This window comes from Podarcis bocagei (genome assembly GCF_964188305.1).
Source record: "Podarcis bocagei genome assembly, chromosome: 5".
NCBI lineage: Eukaryota > Metazoa > Chordata > Lepidosauria > Squamata > Lacertidae > Podarcis > Podarcis bocagei.
Window position 1 is genome coordinate 79,471,529 of NC_138129.1, and position 23,808 is coordinate 79,495,336.

At 44.0% G+C, this 23,808-nt stretch overlaps 1 protein-coding gene across 50 annotated transcripts in view; it reads left to right on the forward strand.

The window, feature by feature from the left end:
- Positions 1–12,334: 12,334 nt before the first annotated feature.
- LOC308587377 (uncharacterized protein) overlaps positions 12,335–23,808 on the forward strand; it is a 67,316-nt gene continuing 55,842 nt past the window's right edge. For all 50 annotated transcript variants that reach the window (XR_014008338.1, XM_081194930.1, XM_081194935.1 and 47 more), the window contains exons 1-4: positions 12,335–12,425; positions 20,845–21,040; positions 21,659–21,795; positions 22,986–23,074. Coding sequence is in view for 49 of the 50 variants with exons in the window: in XM_081194930.1 (XP_081051056.1) it covers positions 20,845–21,040; positions 21,659–21,795; positions 22,986–23,074 (422 nt within the window). In the remaining variant the exon portion in view is untranslated. The remainder of the gene's footprint in view (positions 12,426–20,844; positions 21,041–21,658; positions 21,796–22,985; positions 23,075–23,808) is intronic.

The following is a 23,808-nucleotide window of genomic DNA, read 5'->3' on the forward strand; positions in this document are numbered from 1 at the left end:
TGTTTATGTGGAAGCGACAAGGGCAAACGTTGCTGCAATTTGTCTGCAAAGTTGAATTGTTATGCCGCATCTGGAAACAGGGAATTATAATAATGTACTGTGGGGGCAGAGTCAACAATGTTAATGATCAAGTGAGATCCCAAAACTGCTGCAGTCTGCAATCAATTTGATAGACTGGTAAGATCCCAAGAAACCTAACCTGTAGTACATCATCGTTACAGCGCTTGAACAAGTCAACTTCCTTGTTTGAGGCTAAGTGCTGGGTTGAAAGAGCTGGGTATGTTTAACTTGGAAAAGAGAAGAAGGAGGGATGATGTGGGGCCAGGATAGGCCAAAGGTCTATCCTGGGAGTGTTGTCTTGCCCCAGAGGCTCACAGCTCAGTCTTATTGACTCAACCTAGAGGAGGTTAGATTTTGGTGGAACATTAAAAGAATCTCATTGGTGGTGAGAGCAGTTTGACAATCAAACCAAAAGCTGGCTCTCGGGGGCCGGGTGATTCAGCACCCAGGTATCAGATTTGACAACAGACCTGATAGGGTGAATATTTTAGCAGCATTAGCATTAGAGATTGGTTTCAGATGTGACTGGTTTGGTGGCAGGTGAGCAGGGGGTGGTCAACTCAAGTGGCTGATAAGGCATTAGGTTGGTGGGCAGTGGGAGGGATCGAGAGCCCCCTCCAGTCCAAGAAATCAGAGTATCCCATTAATGGGATCCAATGGGAGGTGCTGTCCACATGGCCAGACGGGGGCTGGTGGGACATAACACCCTTCCAAATGGTGATCTTGGCGGGTCACCCTGATCTGATGTATGTCATAGGCCAATCTTGTCATGGACGATAGCTCAGCTGGTCATAGGTCATTAACCTTGGTTAACCCTACCAAATAATCCCCCAACAGACAGGTTGGTTGATTTGGAAGACACGCCCAATGCCTGTGCCAAAACATTGCCAGTATCTGTAATCACTAAAGTTGTGCTCTGTTTATATCCCATTTGGTTGCCCTGTATTTACTGCTGTTCACCATGCCTCAGTCTGCCACCCATGGCTTCACTGCACCTGGACCTGCAACCAATGTTTTAAACAATGCCTTCCAATGCTAATTGGTTGATGCTGTCATCAAGTCTCCATGGCAGCCTACAAGACCAAAATAATAATCATTTGATGACTATGCAGCACCATCAGCAACCCATTTCACAAATATTAACAAGGCGTCCTCAGCACCTCTGAGGCATACATAAAAGTCTATTCTCAGTTTATGAGAGGAAACTCCTGTTAACTCACATGTAATCTCTTGTATCTTAACAACAATACCTTCAATAATCTTAAATGGTTTGGATTCTAACCCACTGCGTGTTCCTTTTTTTCTTTTTCCTTAATTTTTCACTATAGCAGCCCCAATCACTTCTCTGCATAACCATATTTTTTATGATAGTTCAACAGAGATTATAGAAAATTTACACACATATTATGTTTCTTCCTCGGCATTACAGAGTGAATTCAAGCAAAAATTGCCTAAAAATGGCAGATTGTATATATCATAGCTTGGGATACGGACAACTACCTGGCTGCTGTTGTTTTAATTAAGGGTTGTATTCAATGCTGTGTGAGCAGAGTTCCATATGTGCATTCCTTTCCTTGCATGGCCCAGAAAACTGCTCCACAGTGTCCCCCAACTCTCTGGAGCAGATTTTGAGGGTGAATAGGAGACTGCAGGAGACAAGAGAAGAGGAGAAAATTCTAATGTGCAAGTGTGCACACAGCCAGAGGGAAATAGTGACACTGATTCTGGATATACTGCAAAGCACATTCCTTCCTTTCAGGTGGTGGTAAAATTGGGGATGAATGTCCAAGCACTATTAAAACTATACAGTGGTACCTCGGGTTAAGAACTTAATTCGTTCCGGAGATCCGTTCTTAACCTGAAACTGTTCTTAACCTGAAGCACCACTTTAGCTAATGGGGCCTCCTGCTGCTGCTGAGCCGCCAGAGCACGATTTCTGTTCTCATCCTGAAGCAAAGTTCTTAACCTGAAGCACTATTTCTGGGCTAGCGGAGTCTGTAACCTGAAGCATATGTAACCTGAGGTACCACTGTATGTGAACCACAATTGCAACTGGTGACATGTAAGGCCAGTAAGCCGTCAATTATAATCACATCATTAAATTGTGATAAAATAGGGTCGTCAGAATTTTGGTCTAAAATTATGGTACCTCAGGCTTTGAATGTGTAAGAAAAGGTAAAGGACCCCTGGATGGTGAAGTCCAATCAAAGACGTCTATGGGTTACAGCACTCATCTCGCTTTTCAGGCTGAGGGAGCCGGCGTTTGTCCACAGACAGCTTTCCAGGTCATGTGGCCAGCGTAACTAAACCGCTTCTGGTGCAAGGGGACACCGTGCAGAAGCCAGAGAGCACGGAAACACTGTTTACCTTCCTGCTGCAGCACCACCTATTTATCTACTTGCACTGGTGTACTTTTGAACTGCTAGGTTGACAGAAGCTGGGACAGAGCAACAGGAGCTCACACCGTCGTGGGATTTGAACCGCCAACCTTCTGATCAGCAAGCCCAAGAAGCTCCATGGTTTAGACCACAGCGCTACTCGCATCCTTATTGTTTGAATGTATGCAAAATGCCTTTCCCTGATGATGGGAAGTAGTGTTATAAACACAATCTGTGTACAGAGAGGATACCTTGAACATATAATTCAGAGCACACCTCTTCTGAAGTGTGCCATCTATCTAGGTAAAGGGTAAAGGGACCCCTGACCATTGGGTCCAGTCGTGACCGACTCTGGGGTTGCGGCGCTCATCTCGCTTTATTGGCTGAGGGAGCTGGCGTACAGCTTCGGGGTCATGTGGCCAGCATGACTAAGCTGCTTCTAGTGAACCAGAGCAGCGCACGGAAACGCCGTTTACCTTCCCGCCAGAGTGGTTCCTATTTATCTACTTGCACTTTGACGTGCTTTTGAACTGCTAGGTTGGCAGGAGCAGGGACCGAGCAACAGGAGTTCACCCCATCGCGGGGATTCGAACCACCAACCTTCTGATCGGCAAGTCCTAGGCTCTGTGGTTTAACCCACAGCACCACCCACGTCCCTTGTGCCAACTATCTACTTATGCATTTATTTTTTAAAAAATGCATCTCATTAAAAGTATGGTTGTCACAAAAAACACAAAGCAGGGAATGTTGGCTTCTGCCTCATTCTCTTCCCATCCTGGGAGAAGGTCACAATCAAATTTTGTCCTAGTATAATTCTGATTGACTAATAAAGTTGTGGTAAAGCCATTGTACACAGATACTAGCCAGCTTTGTATGCAGTGTGTGTTTACATTGTGAATAAATAAAGGTATAAATATCCATGTCTAGCTGCTAATTGCTCTTTTGGCTCGTTCCCTTTAAATCAGCAATTAAACCTGCTCCGTCTTGCCCTTTTCTGCATCTGTTTATAGCAAGAGCACCTAATAGCTAACATGCTACATTTCCACACATGTAAAACACAACTAATAGCCACTTTCCGGTTTCAAAAGGGTGTTGTGAGAATTGGGGATTAAAGGACCAAGGCTAAAAGAAGTCTGGAAGTATTAGTAAGGCAGTGGTGGTGGAAGAACAAGTGTCACACCATTGGTGGGGGGAGTCACACCCTGGATCGTGCCTCATTGATTGGACGTTAGCTAGCAGTGACTGAAGATTTTAAATCCGCCATATCCTTTTCCCTTTAGGGCTTCTGCTAATGGAAGACTGAATTGTGAATCATAAGTGTTTCCATGTCAGTGAATAAGGCTTGTTTCCCCTATGATTCCACTCTGTGAGCATATTTCCATCTATTTCACACCAGCAGTTCACACCTTGATTTAACCCAACTGTTCTCTTCCTGTAATAAAGAAGGAGGCATGCACAAAAAACTCCTCTGCTATAGACGCAGCAAGACACATGTCCATTCAAACGTTTCCCCCGGATCCTTTTAATGGGATACCCCATTTTTGGAGGGGGCAGGCAGAGGCTACAACCTCCCCTCCAACCAAGACTATGCCTATTCAATGCCTAAACCAGCAAAGTTGTCACAATTGTTATGAGGAAGGTGAAAACCAGAGGGCTGGAGCCAATTTGCCAGCTGGGAATATTCCAGCCTGGGCCCAAATTTGGCGACCGGCTACGCCATAGCAAGGGTGGGGAGAACAACATGCAACAGCAATATATAAAGCAGGCTTCCTCAACCTTGGCCCTCCACATGTTTTTGGCCTACAACTCCTATGATTCTTAGCTAGCAAGACCCGTGGTCAGGGATGATGGGAACTGTAGCCTCAAAACATCTGGAGGGCCGAGGAAGCCTGATATAAAGGGAGGGATGGCGGGAGATCCAACAAAAAGTGGCTGCAGAGCAAGCCACATGTCTATGTCATATACTGGAGGGGTGGGCTAAGCCCTCACCCTGATGGCCCATGCTGGCTCGCGATTCGCTGATTAGGTGAGTGGGCGGGACCAATTACCCAGGCAGCAAGCTCAGCCCGGAGGCTTCCTTTGCTGCCTAGGAAACAATCCCTGGGACCTCCCACGTCAGATGCTGGCACTTGCGGGAATTCCAGCCCACAGTGGTGCCCACCTGAGAGGGCGAATGGACCAATAATAATAACAATGCGAATATGAGATTGTTTTGACACTGAGGCAATTAGTTTACTGTTGACAACACAGAGATGATTACTATCATTATCGTTATCAGATAGGAAGGATGGGCATGTGGTTAGAAACACTTTTCTTGGAATGTAAGGAAGCTAGAGTTTCTGTTCCAGTTCAGTGTTAGTAAACTGAGAATAGTGATGGATGTGCCAGCCTTGGTTCTCTTAGTTTTTCATTTTTCCAGTCTTAAATTCAGCTCTCCACATTTCTGCCTAATGATCTCCTGCTATATATTTTAATCCTCATAAAAATTCGTCAGCCTTTTAGTATGAATTTCTCCTAATAAACACATTTTCGTATGCGGTTTTGACTAATGCGCACATTTTTGCAAGCAATTCCCCCCAAAGAAATGCATTTTTACCGTATTTTCAGTAAGATATTCAGATGCATTTTTGTAAACATTTGTTGCAAAACTGTATCGCAAAATTCAGATAAGTGGGGATTTCAAAGTGTTATGGTTCACATATTGTTTCAGAATGTGTGGGTTTGATCCCTTACAGGGGATAATGATCCCTCCCACATTACTAGTACATTACTGAATAAATAAAGGAAAAACTATGAGCACTTATGTGTTGGGCTAAGTGTTTTTATTCAGTGTGGTTCTGACTCCATCTTCAAAAGTTCAGATCACCTTACATTCAGTTCTCACAGCCCACAGGGGTTCAGCTGCGCCACTGTCATTAATGTGGTATGCAGTTTGTTGTATTTACTTTTTTAGAATCCTTTTTTCTCCATGTACTTCCATCTGTACCATTTTAGGTAAGTTGCCATCTGTAATATAATATCCCTCCAACTTATATTTGCTATGTCTGCTGTAAGGAACTGTGTTGCAGGATGATGGAATTGTCACCAAAAACTTGCTCAAATTTTACTTGCATGCATTCAGTTGATCTCATCTGATCTACTGTTGGGAGTAACTACAGGTATCACAAGAGTTCCTTCCACAGTACTTAGAACAGTTGTTGTACTTCAGGTTAGTTTGTTTTCCACAGGTGAAGTTAGTAGGGTTGCCAGTCAAGATCTGCGAACCTTTAAGGCTTCCGATCTGAAGGCCAACACCGTTAATTGTTTAATTTACTCTGAAACGGAGAATGCCTGTGTGTTTTGCTGAAAGGGTTTAACTGGAAGATTCCACTGAAGCTAAAAAACAGCTCTCTAAGCACTTGGTTGGGTTGATAATTAACTGTTGTTGCTCTCTGCTCTGTCATGTGCCTGACTTAGATCGCATGAAAGCGATAGGATATGCACAAGATATTGCATGTATCAAATTATTTGGAAGTATCTTTGATGCTTTTTGTTCTGCTTTGAGAAGAAAGTTCTGCAAGTAAAGTTCTGAATAATAATTATGGGTCTGGACAACTTTTATTCCAAAAGAAGCCGGCTTTTATGCATTCAGCTTCTTCATGCTGCACATTATTAATATCTGCAATAGACATACCATCCTAGCATGCCTGCTGGGAAATGTCGTGGAAGGTGACCAGTATCCCATTGGAAACCTGAAACTGGTGGTGCCAGGCTCAGGTTGGGAACTGGAGTTTCTCCTCAAGACACCTTATGAGGACCCTCGTTATGTTTAGATCCTATCAGGTGCCATTGCTACCAAGTTGCAAAATATATAAAGTAGCCTAACCATCACCTGCTATCTGCTAAGGCAGGGTCCAGCAAACCTTTCCAGCAGGGGGATGGTCCACTGTCCCTCAGACCTTGTGGGGGGCCAGACTATATTTTTTTGGGGGGGGGATGAACGAATTCCTATGCCCCACAAATAACCCAGAGATGCATTTTAAATAAAAGCACACATTCTCCTCATGTAAAAACACCAGGCAGGCCCCACAAATAACCCAGAGATGCATTTTAAATAAATAGGACACATTCTACTCATGTAAAAACACGCCGGTTCCTGGACTGTCCGCGGGCCGGATTGAGAAGGCGATTGGGCCGGATCCAGCCCCTGGGCCTTAGTTTGCCTACCCGTGCACTAAGGGAAAGGCGAAAACCTCTCAGCCGAAGGCCAATTGTGGTTGTCCCTCTACTATTTAAATAAACAAGACTTTTAATTTTGGCTGGATTGAGACCACAGAGGAGCCTTTAGAATGCTGGCCTGCAACTAAGGATACACAATCAGAATTCAAAGAAAGGCCATCCTTCTAACAGCAGTGACATACCAGCTTGGCCATTCTGTAGGGCAGGGATGGTCTAATTGCTCTGATATGTACAGCAGCCAGTGGAAAAGGATGTGGGCCTTAGGAGCTAATGCAATAAAACGTATAATAGTAGTTAATAATAAGTTCCTCTGAGTCAAGCAAAGGGAGAGAAAGACTGAAGCATTCAACGCAGAGGTGCTGACATAGCCATGAGACCTTAAATCCCCAAAGCCTCGCCCAGCTGTCTCATGGATGTCACAGCAAATAGGCTTGCACCATCAGTCTCCCAACACCTCCTTTCAACACCTCCTTTGGTGGTGATGCTGATGACACTGGGGACCGAAATACAATACTGTATTGTGATGTTAGTGACGTCTGCAATGTATTTAGTTCAATGGGTGGAATTGGAGGGTTTCAACTGGGGTATGTGCGAGCAAAATGAGGACAGCAGGACTTCTCCCACCTCTCCTGCCACTGCGTCCCCATAACGTGTCCTGGGGTTTCCTTCAACCCCCCCCCCGAGCCGATTTAGGGGCACACGGACGTGGGGAGAAGAGAAGGGAAACGTCTCCTTGCATGGGCGGACCTCGTTCCACTTGAACAACATACTTCAGTGTTTCCCAAGCTGTTTTTGGACCACAACTCCCATCATCCCTAGCTATCAGGACCAGTGGTCAGGGATAATGGGAACTGTACTCCAAAAACAGCTGGAGACCCAACACTGACTTACCGTATTTTTTGCACCATAACACTCACTTTTTTCCTCCTAGAAAGTAAGGGGAAATGTCTGTGCGTGTTATGGAGGAAATGCCTACAGGTGGCATGCCTACGGATTTTCCTCCTCTAAAAACTACGTGCGTGTTATGGTCGGGTGCGTGTTATAGAGCGAAAAATACGGTAGTTGAATCCTGCCCAATAATCTTTTCAGCTTCGTGGTGTCATTCAAAACTCCCAAAGAGGAGAATGGTCAATACTCAGCACTGGAAATGTGTTATACTTTTTTTTCAAAGAGTTGGTGTGAAAGAAGGATGGTTTCTTGTAGTGTCCATACCCTCCCACTTTTGCTTCTCTAGTAACCCCACCCCATGGTAAATATTACAGTGGTACCTCGGGTTACATACGCTTCAGGTTACATACGCTTCAGGTTACAGACTCCGCTAACCCAGAAATATTACCTCTGGTTAAGAACTTTGCTTCAGGATGAGAACAGAAATTGTGCTCCGGCAGCGCAGCAGCGGCAGGAGGCCCCATTAGCTAAAGTGGTACCTCAGGTTAAGAACAGTTTCAGGTTAAGAATAGACCTCCAGAACGAATTAAGTTCTTAACCTGAGGTACCACTGTATATGTTTGCAGCTAACATGGGTTTGAAGAGAATTCACCAAAATGATTGACTAATGGCTTTTAAGGTGCATACCAATATGTGTCTGTGTGTGTGTGTTTGTGTGCGCGCGCACACATACAAAGAAGTTAAATAGTATATACCTGGGATGGGGAACCTTCCGTCTTCTAGATGTTACAGAACTACATCTCCCATCAACCTCAATCAGCATAGTCAACAGCCTTGGCTGATGGGAGTCGTAGTCCAACAAAACCTGGAGTGCCCAAGGTTCCACAGCCTTGATGTCTAGGCTGGGGTGGCCATGTGTTTTTCTCGACAGAGGAGAATCCTTCGTTTAAAGAGCTGTTAGAGGACAGAGATTGGGATAGTGCACTTGGTAGAGCATGAGACTTAGTCTTGGTTGTGGGTTCGAGCCTGACATTGGGCAAAAGATTCTTGCATTGCAGGGGGTTGGACTAGATCAGTGTTTTTCAACCTTTTTTGGGCAAAGGCACACTTGTTTCATGAAAAAAATCACGAGGCACACCACCATTAGAAAATGTTAAAAAATTTAACTCTGTGCCTATATTGACTATATATAAAGTCATTCTCTTGAATAGGAATCAAATAAACACAAAGAAAGTATTTTATAATTACTTTATTATGAAATAGTAAACAGAAATATGAAAAATTATAAAATACTTTATTCAGTGTGCAACCTGGGCCTGTTTGGCTGAACACAAAGCTGATATTCTGGCTGGAATCAAATGTTGCGGACCGTTCTCTGCTCAGCGGGGATCGATCCGCTGATCCCCACTGAGCCGGCGGATGACAGCTCCGTCTCCGCACTGTGTGCGGAGAGGGAGATGTCAGAGCCCCGCTACTCTCTATGGGGAATCGGATGAGAGCGGACCGCCTGTCCGCTCTCATCCAATCCCATCCGATCTGACCCCCACCCAGGACGGATGGAAAATAGGATGGACACAGTCCGGCGCCCGCCTAGTGGGCGAAAATTTGACATTTTTATTTTTTAAAAATCTTTCGAATTTTTCAATTTTTCCCACGGCACACCAGGCAACATCTCGCGGCACACTAGTGTGCCGCGGAACAGTGGTTGAAAAACACTGGACTAGATAACCCTTGTGTTCCCTTCCAACTCTAAAAACCTGGGATTCCATGAGAGCGATAGCAGACAGTGCTCTGTTTAAAGAAGTCCTCTGTTTGAATGGTAGTCTGGTGCAAGTCCAGTTTTGAAGGCAAAGAACAATAAGGCAGAGTGGGGAACTTGTGCAAGGAGATATTATAAAGCTTATGGTTTCTGTTAATTCTTAGCTTTAGCAAATTGATTAGCCTGTTAGCCATGAAACGTGGCACGCCACATATTTTGGGAACCAAAAATGCTATTGTTTTCTACTAAATTAATGGTGGGGTAAATAGTTGCACTTTTACTTCCCTGAATGTCTGCTGTGTTCTGTTTGACACTTTGCCTATTGACCTTAAGACTGTGCATGAATGTACTTGTCTGCTGCTAGAAGTATTTCACACAGTAATTTAGGCTGGGATTTATAGTTTTCTGTGCACGCCCCCAGACTTTTCAAGCTGTCCCTTCTACTGCCTGACCTCAGGAAGTTTCTGATATTTGATGTTTTATTATGTTTTTATATGTGTTGGAAACCACCCAGAGCTGCCTGAGCAACCCAGAGAGATGGGTGGGATATAAATAATAAAATTATTATTATTATTATTATTATTATTATTATTATTATTATTATTATTATTATTGACATTCATGCTGGGACAGTAGGCTGGTGACCAGCTCACACAACTATGGCGAGCTTCATTGTATTTAAATTAGAGGAATTATTTCTAAGTTTTCCCATATATTAATAAATTAGCATGTGGAAATTGTGTGCAGCCCTGTGCTATCCCTTGGTGACACATTTCCTCTTTTGTGGCAGTGCGGAAGTGGACACCCAAATATCGGTCCCAACCCAAGCGATTGTGTGTGTATCAGGAACCACCAGACTGTCTCCAATTAGCAGAGCGGATGCAATTAAACCCAGTATCCCTCTTCCTTAAGCTGTCTATTGGCAGAATTCCACCTTTTCTTATAATCAGAGGTTGAATTGCCTAGGGCAGGGGAGACAGGATCGAGCCCCCTGTACCCTAATGGTCTCCTTTACCTATTGCTTATAGAAGGTCACGGGGAGAGGCATGATTTGGGAATATTGTGGGGGGAGGCTGGAGTCTTGTGGGTTTCATTAAGCCACCTCTGCCACATAATACAAACACTACTACTCACCCCTTCCCAAGCTGTTGTCTTGATCCAGGGAATCGTATAAGTAGCACCCATTTACTCACGCAATTCGCATTTCAGCTACGGATTCATGAATGTTTAGCAGCCTCTAGCAGGATTTGGGCAAAGATGCAATCCCGGTTTTGTAAGGAGAAATAGGCACCTGGGTACAGATGCAGATATCTCTGCTAATAAATGGGTTTGACTCTTGGAAATAATTCTTTCCCCATGAATAAAGAATATTCAGAAGATTTCGGTAGTGTTTGGGCAGGAGGAGCTTTGCTTATTTTTTCTGCCAGCTAATTTTGAAACTGCTGGCAATCTGATATCTTTAATTACTTAACTGCAGTTAACTTGTTGCTGTCTCTACATTTCTTGTTCTAGCCATGCCTTATTTTTCTTAACTACCGTATATACCTATTTGTGTTTAATGCCTTTAGAATTCCTTGCATTGGGGTTTCTGAGGGTGAGGGAGCATAATTTCTTATTGATCATCACGATTTCTTTTTTAACAACTTGTTGCAATTTTTCCCACAAAGTGAATATAGCTTTTTTTAAAAAATTCCTTTTCAAGGTCACATTGGCCTAATTTGCACATCACTTTAAAGCAGAAGTTAAACACAGTTTAAATGTGAACATGCAGAGTACTGGTACATGGCGGCTTCTTTGCTCCTCCCCATATCCTGTCAGGAGCCAAACCATGGCTTGATTTAGTGTTACATTCAAAATTTTGTGGTTAGTCTCTCTGCAAAATAACTATGATCTATACCCAAGGTTTGTTATTGGATTAGTGACTATGGTTTGTTTGGAGGGGTGCAGAAACAAACCATGAGCCCAGTTTTGGACATAACCCCAAGCCAAACCATAGGTTAGCTTGTGGCAGCACTACAACTGTAGGAAAGAAGTGAAACAGCCAGCCATAGGGGCAGGGCGAGGGTGGGGTAAGGCCGGGGCCTCCAGAGTCTGCCTGCCTCCTCCCACTCAGCTGCCCTACAGCTGGGGGGGAGGCAGTAGGTGAATTGTTTGGGCAGCACGGAGCCTGCACGCACCCAAGCCACCGTGTCTCTCCCAGGAGAGACGCGTGGCTTGGGAGCACTGCAGAGTGCCACCCGACATTTTGTCACCCCCCTCAGTGGTGATACCCGGGGTGTCCTGCCCCCACTGCACCCCCCTTCCTCCGCCCCTGGAAACAGCCACAATTTTAGCCTCATGTACCAGCATACCACACACTCATTTTTAAATCATAGCTACCCTTAACTGTGGTTTAAAGCAATCTCCAAACCATTGTCTGCAAACCCCTAGGCCTGACAATATTTATTTTTTAAAAAAAGTTTATAGGCCTGTGTCATGTTGCCTGTAAATATAAATTTTCTCCCTTCCTTTCCTTTCCTTTATATGAAATTTATCCTTTGGTAAATTTTCCTGAAGTGACTTCATGACATACAATCAGCTGAATATAAACATAGATTTTAATTTGGACACAAGAAAGGGAGAAGCCGAAATGTATCCTAGTCTTCACTTCACAGTAATGTAATAGTAAGATGCTTGCCTAGAGATGCAGGTTCAAAATGATTTTTCGTTTGAGATGCCAACAAAATGTGTAAACACTTGGGTTTCCTGTCACCTTCTCTTCCATTCCAACCAGAAGCCTTGGCTGGAAACAAATCTCTCCCTAGGCTCCATTTTTAAATCTCCCAGTTTCAACACAGGTGGTTTTAAGGTCAGAGAAGGAGTGAGTCATGAACAGCGCGAATGGCTATTGCCACACTTTGATGGAGGATTCCACCTGCTCTGTCCTAATTGTTGAGGAGGTGATACCAGTGTCTGTGATTGGCTGGCTTCCTTCCTCCGCCCTGCTTGTGATTGGTGTATCCACCCACCCCTGACAGGCTTTCCTTGCCATTCTTAGCTCAGCTGTTGCACTCCAGGGCTGTACACTTGCTGCACACTGACCACAGGGGTTGCTCACAGCTGATCTGCACTCCAGAAACAAGGTGTGTTGGTTGGAATTTGTGGGGAGGAGGAGGAGGAGAGGAGGAGGAGAGGTTTCACCTGCTCCCTTTGTCACCGCAGTTTGCTTTAATGGGATATTCTAGAGTGATTTCATTCCTAAAGGGAAAGGATGTGCTATGCTAAGAAATAGTGGAGCTGGGTGGAAATCTGGCTGAGAAATATGCAATTGGGACAATGTCAAAAACAAAAAAAGCAAGTGGCTTCTTTTGCTTCTTGAGGGTGCTCTTATTTAGGTTTTCTCCATAGGGATGAAATTTTCTAATGCCTGCAGCCAGTGGCGTAGCGTGGGGGGTGCAGGGGGGCCCGGCCGCACCGGGCGCAACATCTGGGAGTTAGGGTTAGGGGGCGCAAAACCACGGGTTAGGGGGCACAAATCCACGGGTTAGGGGGCGCAAATTACTTGCCTTGCCCCGGGTGCTGACAACCCACGCTATGCCACTGCCTGCAGCTGAGGCTGTTGTATATGTAAGCATATATATTGCTATGAAGTAATGCTAAATTATAAGTGGTTGGATGCTTTGTGTAAATGATTCGACAGTGCTGTCTGTGGTTGAGGGCAATAAGACTCGGAATGCTTTCAATACAAGGACAAAATATAGTACAGCATTTATTTCCCATTTGCACAGTTTGGCCAATTCAATGTCTGTAGTCTTTCCTTCTGTGATAGTTTTTCTGAAATTCTGGATACATTTCTTTCCATGTGAATGTCACCCATTTCCTTTTGGTTAACATTTATTTTCAGGCCTGAATCAAAAAGTCCAATTTATTTTTTTAAAAATCTCCAAACATCCTTTGTAATATTATGCATGGTCTGTTTGCACAAGATTCTTATTTTTTATAATGGAAGAACACAACCATTTGTGGATTAGTTCCAGCTGTGTGTCAGTGGTTCTCCAAGGGTTTGGCAAGCCTGACTGGTGTGGCAAGAGAAGATGGCAAGTATGGCAGGAAGATTAATGACAATCAAAGGAAGGATATTTCAGTGTAGTATAGTATCATTTTTTAAAAAACATATTTGCAGAATATGGATATGAATATCTTTTGAAAAAGAGAGGAAGAGCGTCAAGTGAGACTGAGGGCAACCCTAGTTGTGTTTTCCATTGTCTTGCTTATCAATAAAAAATTTGGTGTGGGGAACGAGCAACTTTTTCCCCCTGAAGTGTGGCCCAGAGAAACAAGTTTGAAACTGCTGTAGGTGAAGTGGTAAAACATCATAATGTGTGTGTTGTGAGGGGTGGAGGGGAGTAATTGTATGGTTGAATACCTTCCCGTGGGTGGGTAGAGGGGAAATCACTGCATGCAAAATAAAAATATCAGGGAAAAGACAATTCTTTAGTCGTTTCCCCCAACATCTACTTTTGTGTGTCTAAACCCAGCCAGATGGGCAGGGTATATATAAATAATAATAATAATAATAATAATAATATTTGCTTTGCATATGGAGGGGCATTCAGTCCCTGGCTATGCAATTTGAAGTGGAACATAGACTGTAGATACAGAATATATTTACCACCTCACCTGTTAATTGTATGAGCCAGGGTTGGTAGACATGTGAAGCAAACAAATGAGAATCTGGGGTTTCCAACTCTGGTGGCGATGTTCTACCTCCACTGTCAGAGGCAATATCCTTCTAGATAGGAGTTGCTGGAAGCCGCAGGTAGGGAGAATGCAAGTTGCACTCAAGTTGCTAGTGACTTGGTATGGACACTTGGTTGGCTACTGTGAGAACAGAATGTTTGACCCAACGGCCTGATCTAGCAGATCCTTCTTGTGTTCTTATGTCCCTCAGTGCAACTCTGATTTTGACCGTGTTGACGGTGCCCAGCATGGGCAGCAGCAATCTCTTGGGTAATTGTGAGGGCAGAATGAGGTAGAAGTCTGGAGAGAAGGTTTACTCTGCCTTATTTGCTGTGGTTGCCCCAGTCAGGGATGCTTTGATGTGCAAAGGAGTTTTGGTTTTATATTTCCTTCCTGCCCTGGTTGCAGCCCCTCCTCAAGCAGCATTACTGACAAAATAAAAATGACTGGGAAAGGCTGCTACGGTGTTGTTGTTGTTTGTTTGCACATGAAAGCAGAAGCTGAAAGGGACAGAGAGAAGAGGGAAAGATTACATAGCTTTAATAAGGCTGAGTGGTGTGAAGGGCAGTTGATAGACCTAAGGTCATTGGTGCCCAAAGTTGAGAAGATGAAGGACATGGCAGGCATGAAAACATCTACAGACGCTTTCCTGAGGTGAAGTGGCTTGTGGCGCTGCTGTGAGAAAAAGCTGAGGGAGTGCAGGAGTTGTGGGGCAGGCACATTAAGCTGCTCCAGAGACAAGGCCAGGCTACAATAAGACAAATGTGGGTTAAAATAGGCCACAACATAATTGTGGGGTTGGCATGCCATGTTCTCTGCTGCAAACGTCTGATGTTCTTTTCACAGAAAACCCATCCCAGAATGCCAGCTGAGGAATGTCATGGGAGTTAACCAGTGGGGAGGATCTAACATGGTGCAAGTCATGCACGGGATGCCGCTGGCAACCTGAGTTGAGTGACACCAGGCTGAGCTCCACGGGAGCTTGGTGCATCACCTCAAGATCCAACATGGGGTTCCCCATCCCTGTGATTGAGATCCTGCCCAATGCTATGTCCTCTGCAAGAGTGGGCACATAGCAAACCACTTGCTGCCACCCTCACCTACCACAGCAGCCAGCCTAGCAAACCTGAGCTTGGGACATCCTGCCTCTTCAAGAGTTCTGGAAAGAACAACGAAGAATTTTGAGGTTCTGGAATTGGCAGTGGTATAAAACAGGGTTGAGCTGGTTGTAGCAAATATAATCAAAAGGCCTGTGGCATCTTAGGACTCCTGTTTAATGAACACTCATCCTGATCTGCTGGCACAAAGCTTGCATGGAGATTATACAATGTCCACCTTTAACAAAGTAATCAGTCCTGGTTTCCCTGTAGAGAAGTTGTATGTCTTCTCATCAACCAGTCACTATCCTATCCTTTTTGGTGCACTTTGCTTTCCTAACTGCAAGATTACCTTTTTTTAAAAAAAGGGAGTGGAGATTTGTTGCACCAGAGGATTTTAATCCATTTTAATTGTGCAAGACTTAATTTCTGCCATGCAATCGAATCCCTACCGCAAAAATACCGATCGCCCGGAGGTGAACTTAAGAGCCTATCACATTTATTGTGGCATAAACATTTGAGATCTACAGAAAACTTCATCAGATTCATGAAGTGATCTGGAAAGTTGGTCAGGCATATGGATTTGCAGAGGGAAATAATTCCCCACGTCTTGATTTGGAATATAACCCTGGTTCTTCTGTACTCTTCTGTATGGCCAAACAGCCATGCACTAATCCAGCTCTCTCAGCCATACTTGAGTTTCCTTTCCGTTTTGGGTAGAGTGGGCAATTGCTTCTCCTCCAGTCCAGCCCATTGCTTGGAGAAGAACAAGGACACAAGGTCCCCTGCCCCACCCTCATGTCCCTGCAGGACCAGAACATGCAAATGCTAACTGCACATGTAAAATGCAACAAACGCCAGCTGAAATGATGCTGACGTTTGTCACATTTACGCTTCAGATTTTTATGTGTACTCTTAAACCATCTTAGGCTAGACTCACCTAAACAAACACACACACCAACAACCGCAGTATATGAAGTGGTCCTTTCAGCTGATTGTGGCCAGGGATGCTGTGTTTTGCTCCTTCACCTCCAGGTCAAAAAGGAAGGAAGATAGTACAAAGTTCAGGTTTAGAATTATTTCAAAGCTCCCATTTCCCAAACCTGTCCGATTTAAATGTCACATTTCAGACCAGAACAGAGCGGCTCATTACTTAGGAGTTATGAGTCAGAGGGAAAGATCTCAACAACACAGAGACTAGCTCATACGAAATCGCTGTTTATCACAGCACTTAAAAGAGCAGCACCCACATGCCGTACTTAAGATTTAATTAGAGGTGGGTCAAGTGGATGTACCCACAGGAAAGCGAGCAACCACACCTACCACACTGATACCTGAACATAAATCCATGCGGAACATCCCATGTGAATGAGTTCCCTTGGCACCCGAGAGCGAAACAGTCTCCATCCCTTTTGTTTCATAGGGATGGTCATTGTTCCTCCAGGCATCTGATTGCTCACTACCTTGCATCGATTGTGACAACGGCAAAGCTTAACCAGGTCCTCCTGGGCTGTTCCCCTGGCATGACTCAGTTCTTTCATCACAGCCTTTGCAACCTCCTCCTTTTTCTGCTGACACTGTGACTTGTTCCCATGGCTGCTTGGTTTCTGTTGTCACTTAAGCTTGTGAACCTAAAACACAGCTGCCAGAAGACTCCAGCAGCCCATGGATCTTGTTTGCTAGCTTTGGGATTTGAACTTGCCGAAGTGGTCTTAAGCAGGGGATGGGGAAGCACAGCTCACCCATACTCCTTTATAATATCCGAAATGGGGCTCAGAAGATGTGCTTGGTCCCACCTAGATCTTGTTGATGCCCTTCACTGATCCGAATCTGCTTTACTTCTGTTGATCGACTCATGTACTATGATTCTGCTTTTGTTATTCGTGCCTTTTGCAAACATTTTTGCAAACTGGGCCCCTCTGTGTGTTTGTGTAGATGCGCATGGGTCTATATCCAGCATTTTCACCATCTCCTTCATGGCATCCGTCTCATGGGGGTAGGTTTCTGCCAACTAAAACTCATGCCACAATAGATGCATCAATTTCTTGGTGGTTTAAAATCTTGCACCCGTTAAGAAAGCACTCATTTCAGAAATTACAAAGAAAAAGTGGAAACAACTTCTATGTCCATATGCAACCCACTGACATCCTTAGCATTCATTGTCTTTATCGGTGGTTCTATGTCCACTCACTGTCTCTGATGGGTGCCATTGCGGACTGCCATTCCTGCGCGCAGTAGAATCTGACATGGGAAGTCCCAGGGACTGTTTCCCAGGCAGCAAAGGAAGCCTCTGGGATTAAGCTTGCTGCCTGGGTAACTAGTACCGCCCGATCACCTAATCAGCAAATCACAAGAGGGCATGGGCCACCAGGGAGCAGGCTTAGCCCGCCCCTCCCGTATATAACACAGAGCTGTGCCTTCATTGGACCCAGTGCTCCCCTTGCCATTAATATTGGTTCTATATTGCTCCTACGTGCAAAAAATAAATTATATGCCGCTTTGTGATTTTTGTAGGATCCGACAGCAAGTGTATTCCTTTCGCTTTGCTTCAGGAAACTTTCCTCCACCTTGAAAATGTAGAACCTTGTGTCGACATTGCACAGGGACTTGGCAAGCAGTGTCTCCTTTGCAGGTCCTGCTAAAAAAGCAACCCCCCTTTCTTCCCATGTGGACAGTCAGGGGAATTGACACAGGCTCCAGTTAGGGACCATGTGGCAGCCAGTGTGGTGTAGTTGTTAAGAGCAGTGGGCTTGTAATCTGGTGAATCGGGTTCGCATCTCCGCTCCTCCACATGCAGCTGCTGGGTGACCTTGGGCCAGTCACACTTCTTTGAAGTCTCTCAGCCTCACTCACCTCACAGAGTGTTTGTTGTGGGGGAGGAAGGGAAAGGAGAATGTTAGCCGCTTTGCGACTCCTTCGGGTAGTGATAAAGCAGGATATCAAATCCAAACTCCTCCTCCTCCTCCTCCTCCTCCTCCTCCTCCTCTTCTTCTTCTAGAGATGTAATGAGTGAATGCAATACTGAGTACATCCAGTATGCTGAATAAAGGCTCATCCAGGTTTTCTAGGCATCACCCATGATTTCTAGGCATGGGTCCATAATGTTGATCTTTTGTCCCACTGCTTTTCCCAGGAAAACCCCACTGTTTACCCTATGTGTGCAAAATCCACTTCCTCCATAAGCCTGTGTGGATCTGTCCATCTGTCCATCTGAAAAATTGTACCTAAAAAGAAACAGAATGTTGAACATTGGGCTTGTCCACACTTCTGCTTCTCCTGTGCCTAGAAAGCAAGAGTCCGAGCAGTTTTCCCTTTGCCCACCCCTTTCCCAGGGAAAACCCACTCTTTAGTGCTAACTCAGAGCAGACATTAATCCGGAGAAAACCCGAATTGCCATTTGCTCTGATTGAGTGGTTTCCCCTGGTGGGGGGCGGGAAGCAGCAGGACAAGAGGAAGTGTGGCTATGTTCATTGTCAGGCCCTGGAGTATTAAATGAAGGATGTGAGAGTAGCTTTCCAGTGGGTATGGGAAGAATCAGGCAGTACTGAGTATGAATGGAATCCTTTAAAGGAAATTAATATGCCCTGAGCTCTGAATCAAACATGTCAGTGCAGGTTCTCAGCTGATGTGAGTCCTCATAAATAAGAATCAGGAAAACAGAAAAGAGGATCGTTCACTTAAGGTGAAACATCAAGTTGGGTTGCTTTGTAAGGATTTATGTGTTAAAAGATTTCGGTGGATTCACTGCACACATGATGCAAAAGGTGAAAGCAGTCATAATTGTTAAGGCAATGTGATTAACAACTTAGAGAAGGCTGTCATGAAACCACAACATTCTTTTTTAAAAATTCCTGTCCAGCCTTTCTTACAAAACCTTCCTGGGGTAAAAAGATGCACACTGTTGAATCCAAATCACTTCCCACAAATAGGCTTTGGTTGATCAGTAGCTGCTTTGAATTTGACAGGTGTCAATCACCTGGTGTCATTATGATGGCTGGTGATTTCGGATATAGGGTGGCATAGAAATAACAACAACAACAACTGGGGAGTTGTTCTGCTCAGCTGTCAAAGGTGATTCACTGGGGGTGCGGAAATTAGGGATTTGACCCACTGAGCAGATCCCATTTCTGTCCTCCAGTTAAACTGCTACTACATTTGCTGATTTCCTATCCCCTTGATATTGATTATTTAATTTAATAAAATTAACATATTTTTAATGTATTGCCCAATTTCCTGCTTGCACTGTCTTTGGTGGCTGTTGCGATCAGTTGTTCCCCCTTTTTGGCTGAGATGCTTTCAAAATAGTTGAAAACTGATATGCCTCTCACTTACATTTTTCATTGAGGCAGAAAAAGCTCATTCATTTTCATTGTCTAGAATTATACACAAGTTGCTTAGCATTGGCTTAGATGATAAAAGCCTAAAATGATACCAGCTTTTCGTGCATTGTCATCATAACTGATTTTCACGCTTTCCTGTCCTTTATAACTTTCTGAACCTTATTCTTAACTCCATAACAACTTAGCCAGTTATTCCTCATTTTGAATTTAATATAGTTTTGTGTCAATTAAGTCAATATGTCTTAAGACTGCACACAAGGAAATCAAATGCGCACTGAAGCCTTCGTGCACCATTTGTGCCATTGTTGTTCAAAGGCAATAAGCTGAGAAGGAGAAACGGAATGCCTGTTCTGATCATTTGCCAGTTTTGCATTCACATTAGGCATTGATTTCAGGGCAAGCCAATTTAAACTTGACGTATGAAAACACCCTCAGCCACCTTCTTAATCAGGACAGTCAGGCTTGATGGCTATGCAGAATAGATATTGCGTATAGGTGAGCCAAATGAAAGATGATGCCTGTGCAGGATGTTTTGTTATCAACATCCTGTAATGTGAGTGGCCAACCTGCAATGCAAGGTACCACAACTGACACAGCACACTCTGTGTTTTCCTAGTGGTTCTAGGATGCTAGAATCTGGACTAGTTGAAGCTGAGATGTTATGTAGGATTCAAGCTTTCTCTGAACACAAGATAGACCAGAAAGGACTTGGTCTGAGGTTGAAGCTGTTGTAATGACACCATACTGTCTCTGCTTAGACCACTTCTCTATGTTTCCTCGGGTCCCTCAATAAAATGACAGCTTCCACTCCAGCCCTTTACTTACTGCCAAAATTGCCTAGGCCAATGGTGGGCTCCAGGTGTACTGTAGTGTATCAGAGTGTCATCACCTCATACTTTGACCCAAGAGGTAGGCTACTACGAGAGTCGTGCCATTTGTGTTTGCTTACTGCTTTGGTCATAGGGACGCGGGTGGCGCTGTGGTCTAAACCACAGAGCCTAGGGCTTGCCGATCAGAAGGTCGGCGCTTCGAATCCCCGTGACGGGGTGAGCTCCCATTGCTCGGTCCCTGCTCCTGCCAACTTAGCAGTTTGAAAGCACGTCAAAGTGCAAGTAGATAAATAGGTACCACTCCGGCAGGAAGGTAAACGGCGTTTCCGTGTGCTGCTCTGGTTCGCCAGAAGCGGCTTAGTCATGCTTGCCAGAAGCGGCTTAGTCAAGCTGTCTGCGGACAAACGCCGGCTCCCTCAGCCTATAGAGCGAGATGAGCGCTGCAACTCTAGAGTCATCCGCAACTGGACCTAACAGTCAGGGGTACCTTTACCTTTACTGCTTTGGTCACTAGACTTCTGCTCACCTATTTCTTGTTTTCCGTTCCCCCTCAAGATGGAGAGGTACCACTTGGTTGTGCTTCTGCTCTGTGGCGTCTTCATGTCAAGAGTCTTCAGCGCTACGTACAGGAATTTTTCAATAGATTGTGGAACTCTGTTGCCCGACGACCCAGCTCGGCCTCAGGAATCTGAATTGCCCTATTCCATTTCTGTGCCATCAGAGGTGTACGACCCAGGAAGTGAAATAAAAGGTATGTTACATAAGCGTCCTCTCTTTCTCTGCGAATTTTGCTATAGTTCACCATCCTTCTTATTCTGAACACTTTCTTGGAAAGAAGGTGACTGGAATAAGATGGATGGTGAGTTATGAAAAGATAATGTGTCTTATGAGACCAACTTGTTGGTTTGTATGCCAAATTACTATAGCAAAATAGACTATAACTTTAATTCCCTAAAAGTGTCCATATTTTTCCTGCTTTTACAACCTGTGCATTGGGGTATTATAGAGATGCTTCTTTAAAATGGCTGTTTTAAATTACTCATGATAGTGCTTGTATTCTTCTGATAAGCGACTGATAAGCGACTAAGTGGACACCTTGTGGAGCAGGGAATTTTCTCCATGCCATCATCGGTCTTTTTGCCGGAATGGAATTTGGAAACCAGAAAATACATTGCATAACTCCTATTTCTGCTTTAATAGAAATATTATGGATTTAGCTACGGCAGCTAAAAATGTCCCATATTACTGAAATTAAGGCAATGTGGAGAGGCGTAAGTGAGGCCAACCACCCATATATTATGGTCAGTACTATTGAAACAGAATGCAAAATATGTTACACTTATGATTCTCGTGTTCTGTGTTTCTCCAGTCGACATACAAGGAGCATCCGGAGCTGGATTTAAATGGTTTATGCTACAAGCCCGAGACATTGATGAGAACATCCCTGTTGGTTCGTTTCAAATCACAGATCCAAATACACAGACCCACGACTGTTACAACATGACGGTATGTGTTTACTCCTTCAGCTTGGCTATTTAACATGGTTGAATTTGTTGTCCATCTAGAGGAAATCTGTCTGGTACATTACACAATAAGCTACATGAAGAAGGATTCTTAGTGGGACATCAGTCAGAGCTGTCTAGAGGGAAGACAACCTTTGATTTAACCCCAGAACGGCAGTAATAAACAAATCACTTTCGCAATAGTGGGAAATAAGCATTGGATTTCCCCCAAGAATAAATATTGGGACCGTTGCAATATATTTATGAATGAATACAGCTGCTGTTATACTTAATGAAGATGAAGCAGGGATGTGTTTATAATAGGGAATAACATTTCGACAACAGGCACCACTCTCTTACTATGTGAGCCTGCGTAGGGTGTGTGTGGTGTCTGCACATGCACAGTTGTCCTCACTGGGCTGCCTTTGCAGGGCTCAGCCTCTTAAAATCAAATAGCAAATGGGGACATTTATTTTTGCAGGAGTCTGATCTGTACTTATGAGCACAAAGCTCTGGATCACGCAGTGGGTGGGAAAGGCCTCTTGTCAACTGTTCACCTGAGGGGAAAGGATAATTTTGTTTGCGTCAAACCACTGGATTTCATTCAGTGTTCCAACCTTGTAGCATTCTGATCTGTGTGCTTGGTAATGACTCCATGGTGATTCCCCAGGGCTGGGCCATTAGCCCCACTTTAAAAGAAAGCAAGACAGCACACTAGGGAGATGCAATTCAAACTGACAGAAACAGTGTTTTGCAGCATGGCCAGCTCTCCATGTGACCCATGGGGAATAGTCTCATTTTTCGTAATCTCTACAAAGGACAGAAGAAACCTTACCTAGGACAGAAAAAAACCTTATATGGTCCTGACACAAAGCAAAGCACAATAATGAGCTTCTGCAGAAAACACAATGGGAATATTTTATTATACAACGCTAGCAATGCAGAAAAACACATCTGAGTTGCACATCAAGAGCATATGAGAGGGCATTACAGTGCTGTTGAATGCCTTGTTTTGTCATTTTCTGGAGTACCTATTTTTATTTTGCCTATTTATATACTACTCAGTAACCTTGCAAAAAGTAAACCGGAGTTCTGTCTCCAGTGCTGCTGTTAAGACATTTCCTTCAAAGAAGCAAGTTCAGTAAATGTCTAAAAATGAACGAATAATCTTAACGCTTGTCTTTAATTTTTCAGAATTCAGCATTAATTCACAAGGACTCAGAAGAGAAGCACAACATATCATCTCTTTGGGTTTCACCTGATGCTAAAAAGGTTCAGTTTATGTAAGTGCATATTAGAAAGGATTAAGCCTCGTTATGATTTTCTGTTTCTTTGGGTTTTATTTTTTAATCCAAAAATTTCTCTGATACTCACAAACATCCTCTAGTTTTGGGAGTGTTTTTTTTAAACTTCAGCTTGGCATTCAGATTAAATATTATAATACTGCATGCAGGGAAAGTTGCATGTTTTCGATAGACATATAAATAGGGTGACATGCAAGCCACACCTGTTGAAACTCCCCCTTCTGCACAGCTATTAAAGTCTCAGGAAGAGCTGTCTCTTCCCCCATCTGGCCGCCCAACATATGACATAGTGATCCATCTGGTTTGCTGGTGTGGTGATTCATTGAATATGTACATTAGGGCCAACCGAAATGGTACAAAATAGTGTGCAAACTTCTGAGGTCTCCAGAACTCTTCATCAGGCTAGACAGTAAACAAAACCAGGGAGCAAAAGCTTGGCTGATGATGGAGCCTGCATTCAATCACACTCTTAAGATAGAATGTGAATTTATTAATAATCCTGGGTAGATGGAGAAGAAAGTATTAGAAAAGTGGAGGGGAGGGAGGGAGGAGAGTTTTGATTCAACAAATTATTTATATGTCAGAATGGTGTGACATATCATGTGATATTATAGTTTTGGTGAATAACAACAGTCCGTTAAAAATAGAAGAAATATGCATACATTCGGATTTAATGGGAAAAACTGCAACTAGAAAGCCTACCTTAGAGCAAT